The sequence below is a fragment of the Centrocercus urophasianus genome, unplaced genomic scaffold, assembly GCF_019232065.1.
Source record: "Centrocercus urophasianus isolate 14NV4802_14NV808 unplaced genomic scaffold, USGS_Curo_1.0 seq_25, whole genome shotgun sequence".
Taxonomy (NCBI): domain Eukaryota; kingdom Metazoa; phylum Chordata; class Aves; order Galliformes; family Phasianidae; genus Centrocercus; species Centrocercus urophasianus.
Genome location: NW_024884811.1, coordinates 2,936,760 through 2,956,868, shown reverse-complemented (window position 1 = coordinate 2,956,868; position 20,109 = coordinate 2,936,760). Strand labels below are relative to the sequence as shown.

Sequence of the window (20,109 nt, the reverse complement as noted above, 5' to 3'; positions counted from 1 at the left end):
AGGGTCGCCAACCACCAGACCAGGCTGCCCAGAGCCACATCCAGCCTGGCCTTGAATGCCTCCAGGGAGGGGGCATCCACAGCCTCCTTGGGCAACCTGTGCATCACCACCCTCTGTGTGAAAAGCTTCCTTTTAATATCTAACCGAAACCTGCCCTGTCTCAGCTTAAAACCATTCCCCCTTGTCCTAGCACTATCCACCCTCGCAGTCATTCTCCCCCCGTTTATATGTATATATATTTTTTCTAAGACGCAGTCTTTGCTCTGAAAGAAAGTTTTCCTGCTGGTATCGTTGCAGCATCATCATCGGCATTTGAATCGTCCGACAGACGCGTCCGGATTCTGCTTGTTACCGTGGAAGGTGCTCAGACACACGGTTACGCGCAATTCAGTTGCGGCGCGTCCAGCGGTCCCAGCCGCCCGCGGGTGTACTGAGCGCAGGTCCGGAGCTGCGGCCCCACCGGGAGCAAAGCTGGCAGATCCGTTCGGCAGCACGGCGCAGGGCCGTGCCTGCAGGCATCTGCAGGACCGCGATGTCCTGCTGTCGGGGTGGCTTATTCCGCAGTTTGCCCAACAGAGAGCGTTCGCAGAGGGCAGCGGGCTCTCGCCCACATGCACACTCACACAATCCCACGCACCCTGAGGTGCCGCGGCGAGGGCTCTGCGGGCGGCCACGGCCCGGCCCCAACTTTCCATGGAAAGCAGAGCGGAGAGGAGCGGAGCACGGCGGCGGCCGTGGAGTTTGGGGAAGAGGCGGGAGGAGGAGAAAGAGGAGGAGGAAAGGAGGAGGAGGAGGAGGAGGAGGAAGGGGCGCGGCACGGCGTGGGCGCGCGGGGCAGAGCGCGGCGAAGGGAGGTCGGTGCGGTGCGGTGCTGCCAGCAGGCGTGCTGAGGAGCTCCGGTAAGATCGCTCCGTGTGCCCGAAAAGTTAACGGCGGGGTAGAAGTGGAGGCTCTGAAGGCAGACGAAGGGCAGGTGTACGCCAGGAGCCGAGCGCAGCCCTGAGCCGCGCGAGCTGCGCCCGAGCAGAGCGGTGACAGCTTCAGGCAGGTCTGTAGCGGGGAGCGAATCTGTGGCGGTGCTGGCTGAAGTCTCCGCTGTTGTGCCACCGCTCCGTAAATGGCTATAAGCGCGTGTCCGTGCCGCTCTTAATCGGCCAAGTGCGCTCACTTCGTTTCCTTTAGCGCGGTTCTCGTTACTTGTAGGGAAACAGAAGTAACAGAACAGCGAGGATCTGTCAGAAAGGAACGGGTTTGCAGTTTTCTTGTTGCTGATTTTTCTCTTTGAGAAGAGACGGAGACAACTTTTCTTTTCGAGGGCTTAGATTTCTCGATGCTCGAAGAGGGCTCCGAAGGGACACTCGCAAGGGACATCCCCTTGAGGCTCTGCGTATCGCGACTTTGGGGTTAAGCAGCTCGATGCGTCACACCTGCTCTGCTGCACACCTCCTAAATTGTTCCATCCGGCAGCGTTACTGCTGTGATTCCTTCATTTGCTGGGCTTTTTTTCTTCGCGCTTGACAGTTTGGGGAAGGAACAGTAGAGAGGACAAAGCACTTAAACTCGTGGCTGAAGTGAAGGCAGTGAATGGGGAAAAGACTACTCGCTGTCCTCCAAAAACAGAACTGCAACAGTCCAGTGGAGGTGGGAAGTGAAAGTCTGAAAGCAAGTATAAGAGTCCGTGTTTTTTTCACATAGTGCTGGGATCAGCTGTACAGTAATCTCTGATACACAGTCTCCTACATATCAGAAAATTTGCATCAAAAGCAAATGGGTAAATTCATGGCAGAAAATCACAGGATGTTGGCAGTGTGGAATAGAAAGCTGCAGCCCCCAGCTTTGTAAACTTCTGAGCTGTGAATAGTTGCGATGTGTATGTGGAAAAGAGCTTGAGGGGGCTCTTGTTATCTTTCTGTGCTTTTTACTCTTTCCAAGAACCTGCTTTTATGTACACAGCATCCTGGGCTGGGGTGAGAGGTGAAATGATGTGCCTGCTCTAACATGACAGCACAGGAAGGAGCATGGGCTGCTGCTGTCTTTGCACATCTTTCGTTGTTGGTCACATATCGGCTACTTGCTTCGGTCTGGTTTCTCTGCATTTCTGTGTATGCTACCCACTTGTAGAGTCATTCAAAATCACAGACAACACTGGCTAGCACTTTGTGTTGCACAATCCAAATAAGCAAGCAGTTCTGAAGGGCTACAGCTTGTTGGAAAGTGGTAATGGGGTATGGAAAACTTGGCTGTGCTTTAGATTGCTTGTGTTGGATTGCAGTGGGAATGCAGAAGAGAGGCACCAGACACTGAAACCCACTCATGTGACAGATCTCTAGGCTTTGTGGATGGTTATCTGTGCTGTTTGTGCTATTTCCTGGCATAATGTGTGCAAATTATGCTGGTCAGTCCACAGATTGTGAGCGATCACCTTAAAAATAGCTCTTTGGCTGAGACCAGATGTCTGGAATTCTTCAGAAGTGGTCCAGGCGAATTAACCAAAGGTAAAATTCAGAAAGTACAAAGGGTCAGGCAGCATGCTATCAGCTAAAGTAAAGAAACTGGCAAGCACTGATGTATAGGATTCAGGCAAGCCAAGGAAAAGTTTAAATGTTCATAGAGAACAGGTAAGTCCCAAGAACTTGTCAGTCTGCCAGCTGTTTGTCCTTTCTTCTGAGGACCTCTTTGGATGCCTGAAATGTACAGTCCAATATTAAGAAAAATCCTCAGATCTATGCATCTACCTTGTGAGAGTTTCATGTCAATTAGCAGAACAGAAAGAGAGCATTTCAGACTTCTGCTAAAAGATTTCAGGACACAACGGGCATAACAAAAGGGGCTTCTGGAGATGTGATAGCTCTTGCTCAGCACCAGGATCTGAAAGGTGTTGGTGTACTTTCTGGTGGTTTCTGTGCCCATACACAACAAAAAAAAGCCACTTCAGGCAGGAGTGTAGCTGTGCTGTGTGTGCTGCTGGTGCTGATTGGTGAGGAGGTTGGATCTCACTCACAGGCAGTGCCCAGGGGATTTTGGTAGAGCTTTTGGTATAGCTTTCTGGCTACAGAAAAGGCATCACGAGGCCTATTTGGTTGTAGCCTCTAAAGTTTCCCAGGAAATATCAGTGAAAGAGCTAAGAGATCTGGTTGATGGGTCACAAAATGCTCATTTCTGGAACGTAAACATAGGGTGCCAAATCTGGCAAGGGAGGTAAGCTTTGTACATCTCTGCCAGTGACCCTAGACTTGATAGATCTGACTGAGAAGTACAAGCACGATGAAGAGCTCGCAGGGCAATGTGTTGCTCACGAGTCCCTTCTCTTCCAGCTCAGGATGGACAACTCCAACAACAGGCGAGTTCTCAGGTAGCATCACATCCAGACTTATGTTAAGCAGTCATTTTGCACCCCAGTGGCAGAGCACATGTCAACCCCTGGCTTGTGGGCTGGCACTGGTGGGCAAGGTGGCAGCAAGGAGGGATGGCATGTGGAAGGTGCCAGTGGAAGAAATTTGCATGTGCCATAGGGGTACCAACAGAAAGTGCTGTGGCATTCCTTAATGTTCGTGTAGATAGTACAACACAAGGCTCCTCAAATTTCTTTGTAACTTTCATATGTAGGAACCTCATGTATAATGGCAATAAAGTAGATTTCTTGTCATATGACAGACATCATATGGAAGGTGAGGTACTTACAGGGTCATACATTATTCCAAGTTGGAAGGGACTTCTGAGGATCACTGAGTCCAACTCTTGGCTCCGCACATCACCACCCAAAATTCAGACATAATAGAATGTTTTTATATTGTAGCTGGACTTGCAGTGCAGATCGTTGTGCTTGAAAAAAGTTTCAGAATGTATCATTGGGACCATCAGCACGATACATAGCCCAGATTCCTGCCCTTGGCTTGGCTGTCATGCCCTTATCTAAGGGGAAAGGTGTGGCCCCTGGGACAAGCAGTTGCAGTGGTGGAGGCAGCACCACATGGCCTTGTGTCCTTCTGGAGTTGGCACTTCAACCTGGCTCCCTGGGGAGCAGCCAAGCTAACCTGGGCTTTTCTCAGTTGTCCTGATGGAACCTGGGACCTGAGAGCTGGGGCTGTTCAGCCTGAAGAGGAGACTTCAGGGAGACCTGAGAATGGCCTTTCAGTATCTTAAGGAGGGCCATAAAATGGAAGAGGACAGACTCTTAAGCAGGGTCTCTGGTGAAAGGACAATGGAAAATGGTTCCAAATCAAATGAGAGGAGATTTTAGCTGGCTATAAGGAAGAAGTTTTTTGCAGTAAGGGAGGTGAGGTGCTGGAAGAGGTTGCTTAAAGAGGTGGTGGAAGCCCAGCCCTTGGAAGCATTCAAGGCCAGGTTGGGCAGGGCTCTGAGCAATCTGGTCTAGCTATAGGCATCCTTGTTCTTTGCAGGGGAGTTGGACTATACAGCCTCGAAGGGCTCCCTCCAACTCATACAATTCTGTGATCAGCTCTTCTTTATGCTTATTTTCCCTATCCTCTCTGTGCTTAAAAAAACTGCTTGTGAGCAAACACAAACAGTTGTTTATTGTGTAGGCAATGTCTCCTCTCCTATGGCTTATTGAACAAGCCTGCATTCACTATTTGCCAGCTAAATTTGCAGACTTAAAAAAAAAATCCTTGCAGTCAGTGAAGTTACCCTTGTGCATTTGTACACCGACATGGCACTCACCTGCTGCATGGATAGACATGGAGTTGGGAGAGCAGCCGATGGCAGGGCTTTGACTGCTGCCCACACAGCTCTGCCTGCACAGAGTGTCCCACACTGCTTCCAGGGCACAGATACCAGGAGGTGGCCTGCAGCACAGGGTGAGTGATGTGACTGATGTGACAGCTGTGACGGGCAGGGAAGGCTTTGACTCAGTAGGAATTGACATGAAGGGTGTGACTTACAGTGAGGTCTGCAGACAGAGGCTGAGGAGAAAGGTGAAGGCATCTCCACACATTTGCAGAAGCAGAGGAATGTGCCTAGATGCTGCCTGCAGCCTGTTGCAGCTCAGTGAGGTTTCTCCTGCCTTCGTCTCCAACAGGAAGCTTCAAGCCTGTCGTGCCAGAGCTGCTGCCAATGTACACAAGCTCTGGCCCCTTTGGGCCTGATTTTTATGCTGTACAGTAGTTTGGGGGTAAAGGTTAACTCTCACTCCACCATAGGGTATTATTATTTTAAACTTTTATATGAGTCAGAGAGAAGTTAACTCCAGCTCACCCCACAACAGAAGTAAATTTACTTATTCTTTGTAGTTTTCCTCTGACTCCTGCCTTTATGGTGCAGTAAGTACTTGAAAAAAAGGGATACTCCCACCTCTTAAAGTTTAAATGTGCAGCTCTATGCCTTTGCCGGGCTACAAACCTACCAGCCAGCAGGGCAGAGTTGTCTGGGGTGTACCAAGGGGTTTGCTGAGAGACTGCTTTTATTGGACACTCAGTAGAGCAGCTTGCAGCAGAATTTGCTCTGAAGCACCCCAGGGTAGCAGGGGATGCAGAGCAGCCAGGAACTGATCCCCTGGGATGTCTTCCTGCACTGCAAACGATGAAATCACCTGCCCCATGCACTGACTAGAGAGCAGGGACGTGGCTTCCCTGGCCTTGGTGTGTTTCAGGAATGCAGGAAATGATGCTAGATATTCTACTGTGAATATGGGGATCACATCTGTGTGTGTGTAGGTTGGAAAATACCTCTGAGATCATCTAGTCCAACCTTCAGTCCATCCCCACCATGCCCCTCAGTGCCACATCTACACGTTTCTTGAACATCTTCAGGGACAGTGACTCAGTCACCCCCTGGGGCAGCCAATTCCAATGCATCCCCACACTTTCAGAGAATAAACTCTTCTTAGTGCCTAATCTTAACCTTTCCTGACACAACTTGAAGACATTCCCTCTCATCCTATCACTGCTATGCAGCAGAAGATGCTGACATCCACCACGCCATAACCTCTTTTCAAGTAGTTATAGAGAGTTGTGAGGTGTCTCCTGAGCCTCCTGTTCTCCAGGCTGAACAATCCCAGCTCCCTCAGCTGCTCCTCGTAAGACTTGTACTCCAGACTCCTCACAGCTTCATTGCTCTTTCTCTGGACACACATCAGGACCTCCTTGTAGTGAAGGGCTTAAAACTGGGGGCAGTGAGATTGTTAGAATCACATACTGCCAGGGCAGTACATTTTGCATAGAAACACACATCTACATACCCCATGGATAAAGCGTCCTAATCTTTAGTGCTGGGATGACAATGTTGTTGTGAGATGACAAAGTCAAATGTGATATCCATAACTGCTAAATCTTTGTAGAATTGGTGTTTCTCAGGTGTCTGCTCAGAAGCTGTCTGTCCTCCTCCAGAAGCACAGACAAATCAGACTGTGAAGAACTGTAGATTTTATTACTGTTGTTGTTGTTCTTTGGACTCCATGTTATTTCAGATCTTCAGAATCTTAAAAGTGACAGGCTTACTGTTTGAATAGGTCTAAAATTAATGGGGTGTTTTTCCACTTCATAAGCTCCACTAATAGAGGTCTGTAAAACAGCACAGAAATAATAGGGAAAAACGTGAGTTTCTTAGTTCTCCAGTGGTCCATCCCTCAAAGGAGATCTGTATTACATCAGGCAGGTCAAAATAAGGGGGAGGCACTGGGTACTGCTGCAGGTGGAGGGCAGCCCATTGCACTGGGCTCCACTGCAAGGAAGCAGCTCAAGGAACCAGGTAGAAAAACAGGCAAAGCTGATACAGCCGACTGATCTAGATCTGGTGCCAGTTTAAAGTACTCCTCCAGGAGCTCTGAGATCCCTATCGTAGATAAATTTGCCATGAAAATTATTAGCTAGCACCAGTAAACACCAGTAAGTGAATAAATTATTTTTTCCAGCCAACAGCATTGAATAATCAAGTAGAGAATATCTGACTTAGCCAGATAGTTTGATAAAAGAAGGAAATCACTTAGCAGAGCACATCTCTTCCCTTGTCTTCCTCACCTCCAAGGAACAATGGTCTGCTCTGCATTTCAACAGCTACTTTTGTACAGAGCAGAGAGAGAACCAAAGGAAGGAACTGTGCCCGCCTGCACAGATAGTGATGGAAACATCTCAGCCAGGTCTGCACAGCTGTGGGAGTGGGTCTGCATAAAGTAGACAGAGTTCTTCAGTGAGGGAGAGGAGAGAGATCATTTCCCAGAGTGTTTTTGCCCAGAGGAGGGAGAATTGTTCCCATTGCTCCTGCTGCTGCGTGGCTGTGCTGCTGATTGCATGCTGGTCTGCTTTGCAAGGGATGGTGCGGACTGGTTCTGGCTCAGGTGCCTTTGAGGATGGAAAAGCAGCATATCGGATGGCACACCTGTCTGGCTGCTGTCTGCTTTTATTTTTTTCCTTAATGCCACTTATACAGGAGCACCTATTTTCATTGTCTCCTCTCTTCATTCTCCTCTTCCATCATTTTCCCACTAATTTTCTGCTGCTCATACTTTACTCATGCCTAAGTTGTAGTATTTTTGTGTTTGTTTTTCTTTCTTCACCTGAGTGATGGGGGAGGAGCCACATTCAGCTCAGAAGATCTTCTGCATGGGTGCCAGAACAGCACAGAGTGGCAGGAGAACTCCTGCTCTCCTGCATCTCCATTTCCTCTCCTCTCACAGATTCATCTTCGGAGTTTATGTTTTTCCTTAGCTCTTGATCTGTTCAGGCACAAAATCAGGATGCCCCACGATGGTATCTATTTATTATGAATACTATAAATTCCAGATACACTGGGGGTGTGCTGCCTATATTCAACTTGAACTTTGCAGAAATCCCTCTTTTGGTGGCAGCCAACACACTTTGCCATGCCAACAGGTGGTGGTGGTTCCCAGCTGGCCCTCTGGCATGACACACACTAAAGTAGAAAAGAAGCAGGATATGTTAGGGGGAGAGGTGTGATAAGGGAGGCCACAGCTGTTGTTCTTCTGCATATCCAGATAGCTGCTGGCTGAGCTTGGAATTCTGTTTGCTTACCAAACAGGTCCTTCAGGATGGGCTGGCAGAGGGTACTGCAGGAGGGCTGCTGTGTGCTGACAGGACTGCTGCAGGCAGGCCCACTGCAAACTTTCTCAAACAGCTCTGCTGACTCACCTCAATCCCACTCCCTGGAGCTCCTTCCCCTTCCCCTGCTGGGCAGCAAGAATCTCCGAACAGCAAATATAAGGAGAGGACCAAACTGAGTGCTGAGGAATTGCGAAGTTCCTTGCAGTTGCAAATAATCTGGCTAATATGCTCTTGGCAAGTCAGCACGATCTGCAATCAAAGTGTTAGTCTTTTCTCTCAGGTAATAGCCTGAGAGGTAGTGGCGTCTCAGAAGAGGTGATGGCCAGACAGAAGATTTGTGGAGATCCCATAAGGAAGAGTTTGAAGGAGAGGAGAGAGTGCAATCACTCATCTGCAGCAATCTCTTATGAGATCTCTGGCAACACAGCACCAATTTTCCTACGTGAGCATTATAATTCCATGCTACCTCCCCTTAAAAACCATTGGGTTACACACAAGAACAGGTCCAATAGTGCTGCCCAGCACCCAAAAATAAGCAGAACAACGAGCTGAAAAGGTTTTTTCCTCTCTCTTGCATACACACTTGCACAATGATAAGACGAGAAGGAATGTTTTCAAGTTGTGCCAGGGGAGGTGCAGGTTGGGTATTGGGAAACAATTATTCTCAGAAGGAGTGGTGAGGCAGTGGCACAGGTTGCTCAGGGAGGTGCTGGAGTCACCGTCACTGGGGGTGTTCAAGAGCTACATGGATGAGGCCAATAATGTGGTTGCCCTTTTGAATGGATTAAAGCAAACTCTTAAGAGGGTACATCTGGGCATGGTTCTTCAGGGGAGCAAGCAAGACAGCAGGCATTGGTACTTTCTGGTGTGTACTGCCAATACAAGGGCAATAGGGGTGGCCAGCTGGGCTGCAAACAGAGTTGCTACACGGGACAGATTCTCTTCTGGTCTTCATTGGAAACAAATCCTAACACTCTAAGTGCTTAAACTATGGTGAGTTTTTCTCCCTGTCACAAAATACTCGGGGACATTGTGGGGCAATATTAAGAAGTAATGTATGATGGCACAGTAGTATGGTTTCCCATATGGTGCCTTAAACTTGTTTTTGCTCTGAAGGAATGGGTACGTACCCTGTACCAGATGTGGTTTGCAATAAACTAACTTTCATGCTCCTTGTTTCATGAGGCTCTTTAGAGATTTACCACTGGACCACAACGTTCTGTGTAATGCTGTGTCTCAGCAGTTTAATTTTTGAGTTTTCTGCTCCTCCTCAAACAGTAACCTCCTGATTTTCTCTCCAGGGCCATTTGTCACACAGAGGTGGATATTCTCCTGCTCCTCTTCCCTTGCGCATGATCCTGAGGGAGGAGATGCTGGGCTGGGTGAGGTGTCCTATGCTACCCCAGATTTGTAGTTCACTATCTTAATAATGATGGTTTGTTTGCCCTCATAGCACTGAGAAGACACAATAGCTTAAAAGGCCTAGTTTTGCAAAGATGTAATTAAAACAGCCAAACTTCACATAGGCACTCTCTAAATCAGGTTTGCACTGATTGGTGTTGTTTTCACAGCACTGTAAATTGTTCGATGTTGTACAGCTATAAACAACACAGGGCATGTAATACAGGAGAATTACAAATGCTACTTGGAGCTGCCTGACTGCCTCGGTGGTAGTTCACAGTGGTTTGAACTGTTGTCCTTGGAGGATAATGCAACAAAATTTACACAGTGCTTAGCTGCAAGAGTTCTTCATTGCCAGGCCAATCATTACTTTTCCTTAGACTCTGCCGTAGGGACCAGGGTTACCACCAATACCTTTTACAGTTTCTTTTTACACAGAATGATATAACATTTTCGACTAAAATGATGCAAATGAATAAAAAAATTTTGCTCTGATCCCGTTTAATTTCAGGAGCTGAACTGAAAAACAAGACCAAATGTGATCACCTTGGATTACTTTGCCTTTGTCCATTCGGTCTGAGTGCAAGCAGCAGTGGTAAAGGGAGAGCCACTTTGCAGAGTATGTACCCAGTAGTGCCTAAAATACTATGGGCCTGCTGAGCCGGAATTATAATTGGTTTAACACTTTTCTTTTTTGTCTCTCCCAAAAGAATACTAAAAGTGGGTTTTAATTTACCTTCAATTAGCATTTCCTTGGTTTTCACCCTGTAAGCTGTCTCTCAACAAGCTGCAGTCACTCGGTAGAAATTACACACAGCTAAGTTTTTTTTCTGCTGTACCACAGCAAGCCGTGTTGTAAAAGCTAGGAGAAATAAACACTGGTTCAGTTTGCCTTGCTTGCCATGTTGGTGAACATTACTTCTGCCTCTGTGAAAGTGTTTCAGTACGAGCCCAGTGTTGGCTGTGCGACATGCTGGACCCAAAGGGGTGACTCTGGCTGGTGTACAAGTGCAAATTCTGCTTTCCACATGCATGATGACACTGCAGGGCACATTTCTGGGCACTCTGCAACTGGCCAGTATGCAAGCAGGAGTATTTTTTTTCTCAGGAAAGTAAATTTCTGCACAGTCAGCTGAGTGCAGCAAGCAGTGACCATGGCAGTAACAGTTTTTCTGTGGTCGTTTTCATACTTCACTTCCCCAAATCTTTGCTGGTTACCCAAAATACACATAATATTTAAACACACATGTTATTAACTCTTTTCTTGGTTCCATGCTCCCCTGGCAGAACAAACTTGCCCAATACCAAGTGTGCATTTTCTAATGTACTTCTGCCTTCAAAAGGACCCTCCTCCCCATGCTTCCCTCAGCTGGCCAAGCTCCACTTATAACTTTTAACAAGTTCAGTGCTCTCTGTGAGATCATGAGGCTCAGGAACAATTCTTACTAAAGAAGCCTCTCTTACAGCTTTGCCACCACTTTAATTCCAGCAACACTGAGTTATGCTGCCATGAGATGAGTCAAAATGCTGTTTGCTTGGATAGTATTCAGTGACAGAGAGAAGGAAAAAGCCTATATTCTGATTGTGTGGGCTTCACAGGCTTTGACGAGTGATTCACAAGGCATAGGAGAGCTGCAGAAATTTTCTGCAGGCTCCCAAAAGCTGAAACATGCACACTGGATTGAAGCCCATAGGTGAGAGCAGAGCTCTGCTGCCCAAATGTGGAGTGCCATGCATTTTTGGGCCCTTCTAGTCTAGAGGAAATGAGGAGGCAGTTTCTCTTCCAGCTCAGGCTTCTCTTAGTCCCACCCAGGAGGGCTAGTTCTGCTGACAAAAGGTGTTCTTCCTCAAGAACATCCTGCATCTTTCTCTGCACCAAAGTCTTGATGCATGGCTGAAGTCCATCGGGGGTGTGAAACTCTCCCTTTGTTTGTCTTTTGGTGTAACTGCACAGCTTTCACAGTAGCACAAAGCAAATGGCCATAAGAGTCTGAAGGTGTAAAGCTGCTCAGAATGGCTTCTTGCAGTGTGGAAAATACAGAAAATCCAGCTATTTCCTGGGTGGAAGGAAATAGTGCTATAATGAATCTAACGATCTGTCCCTATTCTGGTCCAAAAAGGAAATAAAAGCAAGTTCAGAGAACAGAGCAATAGACACAGTAAGCATTTTTATTGGTAAAAATTTCCAGTTAGGGCTCTTGGCAGCTGCTAATTGCCTGAAGTCTCGGTGCCAGAGAATTGAGATTTCATCCATATTTATATATTGGCTAACGTAACTCTAGAAACTCCCAACAACTCCCAACAGCCAGCTGATTGCCTAATTCTTTCTTGAATCCTGCTGAGCTCGTGGTCTTTAGGATGCCTTCTGACAGACTGTAACCACATGTATAAACACACATAGAAACTATAAACACATGCATGTGTTCTTACACAATGTGCATGTGTTTCCCTTGTATTTGTTGCATGTCTGTTTTCTTTGAACATCCCTTGTTCTTGGATTACAGATGCAAGGGATAAATAAAACCCCAACTTGTCTCCTCTGAGTCATTTAATACTTCGCATCCCTCCCAGTGAATGCTTGGACCTGGTTCTGTGCGTGTGTATACTGTAGCTGTGCAGTGTGTGTTGGTTATGAGATGTGGCCATTGTTCATTAATTCCTTTGGTAGTGTTCTCACATGTGGGAGGGACAGATGATGTGGAACATATTACTTTAGAATTGTTTCAGAACAGCATTTAGCTTAATCATGAACTAGGCAAGGGGGTGTAGAACCAACAAAGGCAAAACAGATGCTACAGGGAGGGATGTTGGGGGGGGCAAGCTATGGAATGCAGCCTTATCTCATGCCATTCCAGACAGTCGTCCTCACTTATTGGTTCAAACTCTGCCACTACAGCAAGGAATAAAATCTGCATGTCAGCAGTTGGAGTGGAGAATATTATAATAACTTCTTGGAACCAGTTGTAACATCCCTTCCTATTCTAATTGTAATATCAGAGTAATCTACACCTAGTTTCTTGGAATTGTAATATCTCCTTCTATTCTTATTGTAAAATCAGAATAATCTATGTTCAGTTTCTTAGAATCAATTGTAATATCCCCTCCTATTCTTACACGGGTATAACTTGTCTCTACAAATGCGCTTAAACTGTCCCTTTATGGTGTGCAGGTTAGGAGAGGCTACTCCTTCTGCACCCAGAATGTGTGCGCAGCACTGTAATTAAAAATATACCTGCTTTATAACCACTTCGTGGTTATGGAGTCAAGTCAGTATTGGTTGCAAGATACAAAAACATCAGTGCTATCCAGGTGATTTCTTTCTTAACCTGACCTGTCTCCACACCACACCAGAATCTGGTGGTCTGGAATGGTAGTTTTAAGCAGGTAACTGTCACCTTGGCTTTTTTGTTGGTTCACCTAGAAACAGAATGTTTGATGCTGGGTGGAGCTGAACAGAACTAATGTACATCTAGGATTTTTGGAGCGCTGGAGAGCATGTTTGCTCGTTTTGCTTTGTTTTTCTTTTTCCAGCTTCTCAGTTGCACCTGTGAAAGAAGTAGCTTCGTTCAGCCAAGTGTGGTATCAGAAGTCTTTGGTGGGTAGGGAAATGACCGGGCAGAGTGACAAGGTGGGCTGCTAGAGATATCACACTCTAAATTCCTGCTTCCTGCAAAGGAAGAGCTGAAGAGAGAAGGAAGAAACTACAGAAAGAGGTTGAAGGGAAATCTGGATTATACATTAAGACATTGATTACCTATTGGTTTGAAGAAGGCCTGAAGGTGAGGAAGTGCTGGCTAAGGGAGAAAGTAGTATATTGGTTTTGTGATAATGGAGCGTTGGAGGGTCAGACCCGTTTTTTCTCATCATTTGTTGTATGCTTAATGGCTGTTTGTACAACCTACAGAGAGCTGCCAAGCTCTGGCTTTTACAAACTGGGTATACCTGTGCAGTCCCTTCCCCAGTCCTTTCCCAGCATCCCCAGGTGAAGCACAGAGCATGCCGAGGGATCAAGCAGGCCTGGTGAACCTGAGTGGACACTTGCATGAATAGCTTGCATCAAGGCTGCATGCATCAAGGTGACATTTCCTTCTCCTTCTCTGGGTTGATCCCAGAGAAGAAATAACAGGCAAAAAACACAGGGAGAGAGACTAATGAGACTGCAAAGTCAGAGTTTGCAAGACCTGGCCGTGATGGGTACATTAAAGATATATCCATTAGTCTCTTAGTAAGATTTTACTTGGAATCTGCAGGCATTTGAGTCACTTCTGGTAATCACATTGTCTTATTCTTGCTTGTAACCATGCTTGAAAACTGTGAAGAGGTGCAGAGAAGCTCCAGCACTTGGTCTGAAGGATTGATGTTGGTGTTCCGTGTGGAAGCATAGCTCCTGTTGAGGTTGGTACAGCTGAAGAGAAGACACAACACTATAAGTGTTTGCCTTATGTTTGTCATAGGGAACGAAGGAAAAGGGTTGTAGGAGAAGCCTATCCATCCATGTGGATAATGCTGAAACTAACTCAGGCTGTTTTGCTGTGGCACCATCATCTGTTACACTTCTTCAGGAACCAGAGAGCACAAAGTGCCTTGTCTGTGTCCTGTGTCCTCTGTCTTTTATCCAACAAGGAGGAAGCAGAGTGAGATGATGTGAGAGACCTAGAGGCAAGCTGCCCTCTGTGCAGGCAATCTCCCAGAATGAGACTGTGTACAACACCCCCAAATCATCTCTTTGGTTTGCAAAAAACCATGTTGTTCCTGTCCTGAACTGAAGCCTCTCTGTCATTGCAACAGCATTGCGTAAGATTTACAGTAGGTTACACGCATTCTTCTGTTGACTGTGCACATACAAAGTTTCAAAGCCAGTAACAGGTCTGAACATAGCTGGCAAAGTGGGTGGGCACAATGAAGCGTTCTGATCCAGTTTCTTGCCCCCAAAAATGCAGGAAGTTGTTCTGCAGGAAGAGTGCAATGTAGCAACGAAATGGAGCTTAAGCTAATGCTTCACTTGGATGTGGCCTCTAGTCTAACTAGTTCAGGAACAAAAAGTAATTATCCTTGCACTCAGCAGGTAGGGCAAGAATATGTGGAAACAGGAACACTGTATTGAGCATTCAGTGCTGTATTACCTCAGTTGCTAAACTGCTTCACAGAAATGGTGCTATATATCCTGTTTCATAAAAAAAAAGGGCCTTGCCTCTGCTTTGCAGTCACAGCCGAAGGTATCTCATACAGCAAGATTAGGCACTGTTTCTCACTGCTGCCCCACTTGCCTTCAAAGGTTATGTTATATACTACCTGCAATGGATGGAAGTGCTGTGTCTTCATCTGTCTCTTTCTTTCAGGGCAGATTAGCAGTACCTTCAAGAAAGAAATCTGGACTTCGGACATGTCAGACCCTGCTGGGAAGGGACAGGAAGGAAATTCGTTTCTCTTTGGACTTCATTGTGCAGTCCCAGTGTTAAAGACAGTGAGGATGCTCTGACTGAATTCCAAAGCTTTCAAGTATATCTTTTCTCTCTCTCTCTCTCTCTCTTTTTTTTTTTTTTTTCTCTCTCCTAATGCCTACTGTTAAACATGACTTTGCAGATTCATGAGAGAGTTTCTCGGTCCTCCTGTTGAATTCTCTGGAACTGCTTCAGAAAATGAAGTCTCCATTCTACTCTCTTAAAAGGATAGGCATGTTTCTGCCAATGCAAAGGTTGCTATACTCTTGTTTGTGCCACAAAAATAGAAGAAAAAAAGTGCTCTGGAAAATATACAGCAGGAGTCCTATTCTAACACTCTTATTATTTAGCTGGGTGTTGTTTGAAAACAGGGATATTTCATTGCCTTCAGTCAGACGATGGGGGTAATGAAATCTTTGCCTATTATTGTGGCAAAATCTGCCTTTGAATTAACATGATGATTGAGAAGAAAGGTGGTGTCTATGTTGTAATGATGTAATTGCCACTAGAGCATCGTTCCTCTTGTAAAATATCAATGTATCTGTTTCCTTACAGAATGAAGAGGCATAAGTTTCCTTACAGGTGTCCCACAAGAAAGAAGATTCTGATCCTGTGTTTTACAGGGTGGGTGATTGCACTCCTGAAGCTCCTCCATGTTGAAAGACACTTTTTTCCACCTAAGAGTATTTATCTGGTTGAGCACTTCTTGAGCACTTCTTCATATGTCAGAAACAGATATTCCTATCTTAGAAACCACTTCCAGTATGAAATTAACTGTTCTTCTATCTATGAGCAAGATCCTCAGGAAATCGGCAAGAGTTTAGAGATAAGAAGGAAAGATATAATTGATTTAGATGATGAAGATATCATTGCAATGACAAATGATTGTGACAGGTATCGTACCCTGAGGAAATACCACCTGATACCTGTTTCTCCAGAGGAAGAGAGTTTTCCAATAGCCTATTCTTTTGTTGTCCACAAAGATGCAGTGATGGTTGAAAGGCTCATACATTCACTGTACAGTCATCAAAATATTTACTGCATTCACTATGACCGAAAAGCAGCAAAAAGTTTTAAATCTGCTATGAACAATCTAGCTAAATGTTTTCCCAACATTTTCATTGCGTCAAAACTGGAGATGGTGAACTATGCACATATTTCAAGACTGCAAGCAGATTTAAATTGTTTGTCTGATCTGATGAACTCTGCGGTCCCCTGGAAGTATGTTATTAACTTGTGCGGACAAGATTTCCCTTTGAGATCAAATTTCCAGTTGGTTGCTGAACTGAAGAAACTCGGTGGGGGAAACATGCTGGAAACTATAAAGCCCAGTAGTAGCAAAAGAGAACGATTTACTTATCATTATGAACTTATGAAAGTGCCTTATGAATACATGCAGATGCCTGTGAAAACCAACATTTCCAAGAACCCACCACCTCATAATATTGAGGTATTTGTTGGCAGTGCCTATTTTGTTTTAAGTCGAGCTTTCATTCAGTACATCCTTAGCAGCTCTCTTGTAAAAGACTTTTTTGATTGGTCAAGGGATACTTACTCTCCAGATGAACATTTCTGGGCCACTCTCGTGCGTGTTCCTGGCGTGCCTGGGGAAATTTCGAGGTCTGCCCAAGACATCACAGACTTGCAGAGCAAAACTCGTTTGGTGAAATGGAATTATCTTGAAGACCATTTGTATCCTCCATGCACTGGTACCCATCTTCGTAGCGTCTGCATCTATGGGGCCGCAGAATTAAGATGGCTTATGAATTATGGGCACTGGTTTGCCAATAAGCTTGACTCCAAAGTAGATCCTGTCCTGGTAAAATGCTTGGCAGAAAAACTGGCAGAACAACAAAAAGAGTGGGTTTATTTGTCTTCTGACAAACATTTTCTGCGTATCAATCCTGCAAATGCCTCTCTATAGCAATGCTGTTTTTCCAGCTGCTGGTACTGTGTACTGCTATAGCTTGGTGCCTGGGATTCTCCAGCCCTGACCTGCTGCAGAGGAGTTCCTTCTGCATTAAGTTCAGGACTTTGAAGAGAGAGGTATCTGGAAACAATCTGTGAAATTAACAACACTCTGGTTGACTGTTCTTTAACTTGCCACAACAATCCCATAACTATTCTTCAAGGTGATTCTGGAAGCGCAAGGCTTGCTTTTGGAAGCCCTGGTACTATTTACTCTAATGGAATACTTCAGAAACCTGTTTTACATTGTGTGTTTGTGTCTTTCCTGAGAAACCCCACGACGCTTGTTCGCCTGTCCCCTTTTCCTGCACTTTTTCAATAAGGTATGAAACAAAGACCTCTGCATCTGCTACCTCAGGAAAATTGGAAGTGTCCAGCTTGCAGACACAATTAAGAGAGCAGTGTGACTGCTGCAGCCTGGAGTGCCCCTCTTTCCACCTGCAGGTGCTGACAGGGCTGCAATGTGAACTCTTCTGGATGCCACAAGGGAAGAAGTTACCCTTGGATGCCACAATAGCATTGTGTCCTTCTCCCAGCTTGGCTGTGCATGGTTTGTCTTTCTGTGTTTGGAAGTGTGCTGTGCCTGTGGAATGGGTGGTGGTGGATTGAAGCAATCTGTGTGAACACATGTGAATAATGCTCTACTGTTCTTCAAGGGCAGTACAGGTAACCATGCCAAACGATGTCTGCCTTCGTTTCTATCCCTGCCAGTAGAAATATCCTCCTGTGAAATCCCAGTTCTTCTGAGACAGTGTTTTTACATGTAATGAGTAACAAGTGCTATTTATAATCAGTATTCAGCTTGGTGGTGCTATGCTGAAATGCAAAACACACAATGTCCAGCAGCAATCGTACGAACAGTCACACTGCAGATAGGAAGGCCTTGCATATGCATCCATGGTCCCAGGCTGATCTGTGCCCAGAGAAGTTCTGCTTCAAAGCACGTTAGCATTGAAGTAGCTGTGCCCCAAGGCAGCCCATGCTGCCCATGGTCCCCACCGTAGGAAGGGGCTGAGCAGCCTCCTCTCAGCTGGGCCGTCATGTAGTATGAGCGAAGTGTTGGTCAGCGCAGAAACTTTGTGACTAAGAAATGCCCTTTAGCATTTCTGGGGATTCTCCACAATTTTGCTATGCCACCAGCTCAGTTTTGGTGGTTCCAGTGGGTGTTGTGGTCGTGCTTGCTCTGTGCTACTGTGCCATTTCTGGATATCTAGCGCTTTACAAGGTATCCTGTGTTACTGATCCTCAGATTGCCACAACAATGCCATGTGGCCACAAGAAAGCTTAGTTTCTTTTTTGAGTTTTAGGAAAACCAACTCATTCCTTTGTCTCTGTTTTTTGAAAAATTAGTTTTTTAAAATTTAGTCATGGTCAACGTGCTTGTGGCTTGAGATTGGGCTTGAATGAAGAGTCCATACTTTTCCCCATTTGTGACACTGATTTCCTTTGAGCCTTCAGACAAGTCATCTGACTTCTGTTCCAGCTGTAAAACGGGAACAACAATGCTCTGCTACCTTGTAAAGCATTTAGAAACCTATGGATGTTTGTTGTGGGCTGGTTGCACAGTACTATTTGTTCATCAAAGCTATTTATGATTAAGTCTGTGTGTGCACAAGTTGAATATTTCTCTTATTTACTGTTTCTCAAATAAATGGGGATTATTTTTTATGTGTATGCTGCTTACTTTGGTGACTTGCTGCATCTCACAGCTGACTTGATGCAATTTATAGATATTTTGCAGAATAGGGAACATTGACAGTATTTACAGATTCACACATCAGTACTAATATACAAAAAAACAGACTTTTCACATGGAAAGAGGTTAATAGCAGAAGATATTGGGATGCCAGAGGACCAAGCCTCAGCCAAGTCAAGCAAGCCTCAGTGCAGGTAAACTGATGTATAATTGGTTAGCTGATGACTTTTTACTTATAAGTACATACTCACATTCTCATTTGTGTTTGAGTTATTTGCTCTATCATAAGCTTATAAGCAAAACCCATCAGCATAACGAACTTAACTGAATTAAATAATTTTGATCAATGTGCAACTCTGTGCTACTTCAACTGAATTGGGTTGAACAATGTCTTTGATTTAAGTAGTCTGAAATAAGGCAGTGCTTGCTTCCTAGGTAACAAAGAAGTGAATGCAAAGATGACGTAAAGTGAGGCACCATCACCTGCTACAATGCTAGGTCTGCTAGCTGGAAAAGTACAAGTTGTATATGGTTTCTTCTTTATGAAATGCAAATTTTCTAATGAATTATAAATATATCTATTTTTGAAGGTAGTTTTAAAGGCTAATAAAAACTGTAGAAGGTAGTTCTCAAAACCATTAATGCTCATTCAGGCTAAAGATAATCTAAATCACTCTTTTGAGGCAACACATCCCAATTTTCCTGGGTTCAAAATTTGCTAAAAATATAAGTTCTTTAATGTTTGAATAACATTATGTTTGAATTCTGTTTTGTTTTGTTTTTTTCTTTGCTGTTAGCAGCGTAGATGCAAAGTTGATGTCTGTATCATAGTTCAGATCATGTAAGTGATTACGTAGTGCTGTTGGGGAACAACTTAATTATTTGCCTTTGACTTCACCACCTTTGTTCTTTACACAGGTAGGTCTTTCTTTGCTAAGTCATGATCCGTAAATACCTTTCTCTCAGTGAGAAGAGCAACTGAACATAGCTTATGGGAGAAAAAAAGTTATCTGATTTGGGCCGCAACTTTGATTATAGGCAATGATCTGTTGCTCTCTGATCTTTCTTTGCCTTAGTAAAGTCCAGATTTGCCTTTCTCCTTTCCTCCTCTCACTCTTCTTGTTAGTAATTTCATAAACTTGAAATGCACATATGTTTGCCATGTCAGATAGTTCACTCTGTTTTGCTCAAGATGCCACACTGCCCTTTTTCCACCCATCCAGTCCCTTGCTAGCTGCACAGTGGATTATCAGTTCACTTGATCTTCCTATGCAGGAAGGATGTGAAAGCAGGGCATTAATGTTGTTCCTGCTGTCAGTACAGGTACAGCCTGCTGCTTTGTTAGTGGCTGGAAACAGCTGCTGGATGTGTCCTAACATGAAAAGTAAAGGGAAGTGAGAAACAATGTGCTTTAAAGTAAGAACTGTGGGACATTTGTGCAACTTGACTCACTAATGAATTTCTTAGACTGAACACGGAGTTGAGGGGGGGCAATACAGAAGAACTAATATTTCACTGTGTATTTTCCTTGATGTTAGAATAAAAGACTGTGAAAGGAAATACTACAATTTAGACACCTAATCTATAA

The 20,109-nt window shown here is 45.0% G+C and overlaps 1 protein-coding gene across 8 annotated transcripts; it reads left to right on the top strand.

Annotated features, from left to right (window-relative positions):
- The first annotated feature begins 845 nt into the window (after window positions 1-845).
- GCNT4 (glucosaminyl (N-acetyl) transferase 4) lies at window positions 846-18,493 on the top strand. 8 transcript variants are annotated; one of them, XM_042825851.1, is made up of 4 exons: window positions 857-899; window positions 9,317-10,035; window positions 12,948-13,811; window positions 14,756-18,493. In XM_042825851.1, the coding sequence occupies exon 4, from the start codon at window positions 15,393-15,395 to the stop codon at window positions 16,779-16,781; it is 1,389 nt and encodes a 462-aa protein (XP_042681785.1). In that variant the 5' UTR covers window positions 857-899; window positions 9,317-10,035; window positions 12,948-13,811; window positions 14,756-15,392; the 3' UTR covers window positions 16,782-18,493. The 8 variants fall into 8 exon arrangements, with proteins under 8 accessions (XP_042681789.1, XP_042681785.1, XP_042681788.1 ...); XM_042825852.1 differs by lacking the exon at window positions 857-899 and having other exon boundaries at window positions 8,693-9,397; window positions 9,928-10,035; XM_042825854.1 differs by lacking the exon at window positions 9,317-10,035 and having other exon boundaries at window positions 861-899; window positions 13,736-13,811.
- The last annotated feature ends 1,616 nt before the right edge of the window (window positions 18,494-20,109 follow it).

Excerpts from the sequence above, each read along its gene's own strand:
- GCNT4 (XM_042825855.1), top strand. The coding sequence starts at position 15,393 with ATGTATCTGTTTCCTTACAGAATGAAGAGGCATAAGTTTCCTTACAGG.